The 5,832-nt window shown below is 32.8% G+C and overlaps 1 protein-coding gene across 1 annotated transcript; it reads left to right on the forward strand.

The window, feature by feature from the left end:
- Positions 1 to 5,011: 5,011 nt before the first annotated feature.
- Positions 5,012 to 5,612, forward strand: LOC146911225 (uncharacterized). Its single transcript, XM_085727517.1, has one exon. The coding sequence runs from the start codon at positions 5,113 to 5,115 to the stop codon at positions 5,488 to 5,490; it is 378 nt and encodes a 125-aa protein (XP_085583643.1). The 5' UTR covers positions 5,012 to 5,112; the 3' UTR covers positions 5,491 to 5,612.
- Positions 5,613 to 5,832: the final 220 nt, after the last annotated feature.

The raw sequence follows: 5,832 nt of genomic DNA on the forward strand, positions 1-5,832 counted from the left end.
GATGATCAGAATCTAAATGCAGCGGAATAAAACAGAGAGAGAGAAGAAGAACGACACAAAGCAATTATACTGGTTCCTTCCACAATCCGGAAGTAGTCCAGTCCCCCTTGCACTTCCAAGGAGATTTCACTATGAGTAATATCTGATTACAAATGCTCAAGCACACAAGCAAGAGACTTCCAATGCTCAAGCACACAAGCAAGAGACTTCCTTTGCTCAAGAACACAATCAAGAGACTTCCTGCTCAAGCACAACTGCAAGAGACTTCCTAACTAAACAAAATTACACAGAAAATTGTTTAAAGTTGAACACTTGATATACAATCAGAGGTGCTCACAATACAAATCAGATACAGACTCAATGGACTTAAGAATTTCTAAGATATGACTTTGAGACACAGAAATTCTAAGTGAATGCAGAACAATTTCAGCAGAGGTTTTGGTACTTGTGAAAATCTTGTGAGTCTTTCGTTCAGCGTTCTTGCATTACCAATTCTCTAGGTCTTCACTCCTTTATATAGAGGTGTGAAAGAGACGTTGTGAAATTGCCAGCACACCAAAGAGTCGTTGTTGAAGCTTGATCTTTCACCAATGATCTTTTGCCTGATTTGGTTGTTGTCCTATGAAGAACAAATTTGAAAACCATTCCTTATCCAAAGGAACATCTATGCAGGCGAGACCGTATTCTGGAGCTGTTTTCTTGTCTTGAAGCGCAGACACAAAACAGAGTAGTGGAGAACGTGGTTGTACAATTCGTACAAAGTACAATGTCAACGCTTTCGTCCAAATTGCAAACACACGCCTTCAAACACCTTTGAAAAGACCGTTGCAAACTCCACTAATCCTTTGTTTGTGTTTTCGAATCCAATAGACAGCTTTTGCAATGATAAATCTTCAAATCTTGATTCTTTGCAAATCCAGTTGATATTCAGCTTCTGGTGAAATGGCTTCTGATGAGGCAGCTTCTGATGATGCAGCTTCTGATGGTTCAGCTTCTAATGACTTCTGCAGCTTCTGATGATGCAGCTTCTGATAATGTGGCTTCTGGACCTCTTGTCTTCAGGAGCACTATTCTTCAGGAGCAGCTTACTTCAGGAGCGCTATTTCTTCAGGAGCAGCTTGACTTCAGGAGCGCTTATTCTCTTCAGTAGCAAGTTGCCTTCAGGAGCGTCCAAGCTTCAAATTTTTGTTGTTTCCATAGCTCTTTATTTGCTCATTCAGAACCAATGATGATGTAACTTTATAATTATGGTCCTGTACACTTGAACAAATATTAGCTAGTCCAATTTACAATTTTTAATACCTTGTTATCATCAAAACTCTTTAAGGTTCATTGTTAAACACATTTTGTTCCAACAGTTTGTTGCGGTGGTTTTGAGTTTGTTACGGTGGTGACTTGATTCAGTTACGGTGGTGACTTGATTCAGTTACGGTGGTGACTTGGGAGAGAGAGAAAGTCTGTTAGGGTCTTCTGATGATGTGTCAGTGATTGAATGGTAATTCCCCTGTGTAATTGGTGATGTGGCTGCTTTTATAGGCTGCCATGTGTGCTTGGTGGCCAATGGCTTGTTGACATGTGTCCCTGGACTTGCTTGGGTTCGAAATTGGACTATCTCTGGACTTGAGGGCCTCTTTGCAATTTTGAAACTTTTAAGGACTGACCTGCAAACATTATTAAGGACTATTCTGCAAATAGAACAATGACTTAAGAAAAATAAAATTTCGAAATGGACAATCAACAAAAGGACTTAAAAAAAATAAAATTTGGATTTAGAAAAAGGACTTGAATGCAATTTTTGGAAGTTTGAGGATTTAAAAGAAAATAAAAAATGAAATTGGACTAAAAAATGATAAATTTGACTAAACGTAAAGTGAAACGATTAAAATTGACAAAACGGACTAAAATGAACCAACTACTTAAATGAGGTACTTTAAAGTAACCTCTCTCTGCCGAAATTTCGTGTGAAATGACCAAAATGCCTCTGGGGCTAAAACGGCTAAAAATGACTCAGATGCAATTTTTTTTAAAATGGATTTTTAACAGAGAATTGAAGCAAGAGTTCATTTAAACCAAATGAAAAGACTCAGAGACAATTTTTAGAATTTAACCAGGGTTTTAACACATGAAAAGACTAAAATGCCCCTAGGGGCTAAACTGACTCAAAATGACTTCAAATGCAATTTTTGAAATGGGTTTTGACATAGAATTGAAATGAAGACTTATTCAAACTATTTGAAAGGACTCAAACAAATTTTTAAAAGACTGAAAGAAATTTTAACATAGGAAATGACTAAAATACCCTTCTATGTGAATTTTGCAAATAAAAATGTAAAGAGATGTAATTGATCAGAGACATATCAAATGACTTGAAATACAAGAAAAGAAGAATTGAGTTAGTATTTTTAGGTCCAAAATTAGGGTATAACATTAAGCTATAAATTTTATGTCACTAATCATTGATTTAATATGAGAATATTCGACTTCATGTTCATGACTTAGTAGAATCGTGTTGTATCACGAGGAGCCTCAAGATCATCACATTACAGAAAATCTTAAGACATCATGTATATATGTCATCTCACTTATATATTGTTCACCATCTACTTTTTCATTCAATGCGAAATCCTTACTCACACATTATATACCAACAATCTTCTTCTAAAGTGTAAGACCATTCATGCATTGAGATGCTCCCTTGAACCAATGTTAGGTGGCTTTGAACAACCAAACAAGTGGTTCGAACACCACATGATCTCCACCCAAAACATTAAAACATTATATATATATATATATATATATATATATATATATATATATATATATATAAATCATCTAACTTAAGTTATATGTTCCTTGGTATCAACTTTTTCGTCAAATAGTGAACTCTTACTCATACTTAACATACCAATAAATTCAACCTTTTTAATAAGTTATTAAACATAATAGCTTGGTCTAAAATTATTATAGAAGTAATTTGATTCACTCTCATTAATATTTTCCATTTATTAAAATGATTTGATTAGATTTAAGATGGAGGAAACGAAATGATAAATTATCATAAACATTATTATTTTTTGATAGTTTATTCATTTTTTGAGGTAATATCTCTTTCAATTATAAAATTGAAAAATGTTTGTTAGACACCCCAAAGGTGTATACTGTTAGATCATGTATCGGGAGATCATTAAAAATACTTGAACATAAAATTGATGAAGAAAACATGACAGTGATTGCACAAATAAAGCTTTAGGTTTGATTCGCCCAGGGGCGGTTTCACCGCCCGGCGACCCCGGGCGGTCGCCCGGGCTCGATCGATAATTTTTGCACATTAGACCCAACTCAAAAGCCCATTAACACACTTATAAAAAGAAAAATTTGGGCAAAATCTGAAAATTCTCACACTCAAATAGGCTCAGAAAAGACAATTACCTCATAATTTTATTTAGTACACTATTGACAGGTTTATCTCTCTTATTTTAACTGGTTAATTGTTCAAATTGACCCTGTAATATACATTATGTCTGAAAAATGACCCTGTAAAATACAAAACATATATTCTAGCATTGTAACTTGAATTTCTTCTTATTTTTTATCACCCTACAATATACGCGTAGTCTAAAAATGTGACCTACAAGTTGAATTTTTTCACTATTTTTTTCATACATGTTTAGCACGTTAAAATATAACTTTACACAAAAAATTAAATTTCTTCGACCAGGGATAAATTAATTATGAATTTTTATTCCCTCATAGTTATGAATTTCTTAAACAATTTATAATTAATCTGTATTTCGTTTAAAAACTTCAAAATTTCATTGTGAAGGTTCTTATCATGTTCTAATCATGCCTACAAAATTAGGGAACTAAATTTGACTTGTGAGTATACGCTTATGCGGAACAAAATTTCAATTTTGCACGTTTTGGTTGAAAAATCAAAATAAATTTAAACGACTTCGAAATGCTATGAAACTTTACAGATCCTTTTTATGTATTTTTATAGATGTCTCTGCAAATAATGAGCTCAAAATTCGATTTATAGGTCGAGATTTCCGTTGTTTTGTTTTTTTTGAGTTTTTGACACTTAAAAAATTCATAATTAATTTGTCGCTTGTCGAAAATTTATAATTTTTTTTGTGTAAAGCCGTATTTTAACGTTCTTAACTCGCCTCTAAGAAATCATGAAAAAATTCAATCTCTTGGTTGCTTTTTTGGACTTCGCGTATATTACAGGGTTATAAATAATAAAAATCTCGAATAACATGTTCAGAATACATATTATTTAATTACAGGGTCAATTTTTCAGACTTCACGTATATTACATGGTCAATTTCTATTTATAACCCTATTTTAAATTGTATTTTTGTTGACAAAATGAGGAACCTCTTTTATTTCGATTTATGACTGTTTATATATTATGTCACATGTGAATTTGCGATAATTTTTTTGCCCGGGCTCTATAAATTTCCTGGCTCCGCCACTGGATTCGCCTTTAATAGTTTATGAGAATGAAACTTTCAAGATACTTTGGAATAAAGTCATTCACATCACGCGTATCAATCTATGATATTTTAGAAAATAAAGTCATTCATTTACTCTCATACATTAGATACAAGCGAAAGTGATTTAGACATAATTTTGGTAGAAATTTGACACAAACTATAATTTTTTGACCTCTATATTGTATCTATTTATAAAAAAAAAAATCATATCTCTTAATGAAGAGAAACAACTCTTGGTTAACTTTCTGCATTGTATCTTTTGTTGCTATAGCGTTTAAAGACAATATCTTAGCCATTGCGGCGGCGCACAGCACAACATAGGTCTTCTAGTCGCGTATCAAACAAACCAAAACAACACAACGTAACAATAAGTAATTTCAAGGTGCGTGTATGTTATGTGTATATATGCATAACTTGTATTGTACTATTCAGACCCCCTTTCTTCTCTTCCATTCTGTAACATGTCATTCATGCATGTAACACTTTATTTGTCATCTTATCTTTCACGTAACCGTTTCATCTATCAATCTACCACTATTTAATACCACTCAATTTTATAATTAGACTCATAAATCTTTATTTCTGTTTCTAACATTTTAGGGGGTGTCACACCATGAATATGTCTCTAATTCAAAACCAGAAGCGTAGCAATAGCATCAACATGAACACTAGTCCATTGTTTAGAAGTGATTCATTTGGTTATTATTCTAATTACTGCTGCTACCCTCATGAGCAGCAGAATTATACATTGATGGAGAAGAGGCAATTGTTTCTTAGAAGCTATCAATTCAATAGAAAGAAGAGCTTTTCTGAGAGAATCAAAGGTTCTTTTGTCCGTCTCAAGATAGTTGTAATACGATCTGCTAGGAAACTGAGGAGGTTGAAATTTTCCGTGTTTAGAATCAAATGTGGCTTCTTTTACCGAAGATATCACAACAAGTTTCGCAAAAGCCAATTTTCCCCATGTTTATGTGTTAGTGTCTACATATGAAAAAAACCAAAGATATGGTGGTCTTGACACCTCAACAGATCACTATCAGTTTCATTTGTTATTTTATTACATTACATAAGAGAATTGAGAGAGATTTATTTCATTTGTTATTTTTCATTTCATTATTTATCAATTTCGACAATTCAAATATTGTTTCTTTACAAGAATATACAATATTTTTAATGTTAATTCCATCTTGTTAGTGTTGGTACTTCTTCCATTTACTCTCTTTTCTTTATTCTCTATATATAACTTTATTTTATGATTTTATCCATGAAACGAGTTTTCTCTTGAACCAGTGCGATTTAATTTGTTGTTTTGGTAAGTTTGGATGGAGGGATT

Source organism: Medicago sativa, chromosome 7, assembly GCF_051527215.1.
Source record: "Medicago sativa cultivar Bolivia chromosome 7, Bolivia_mono, whole genome shotgun sequence".
Taxonomy (NCBI): domain Eukaryota; kingdom Viridiplantae; phylum Streptophyta; class Magnoliopsida; order Fabales; family Fabaceae; genus Medicago; species Medicago sativa.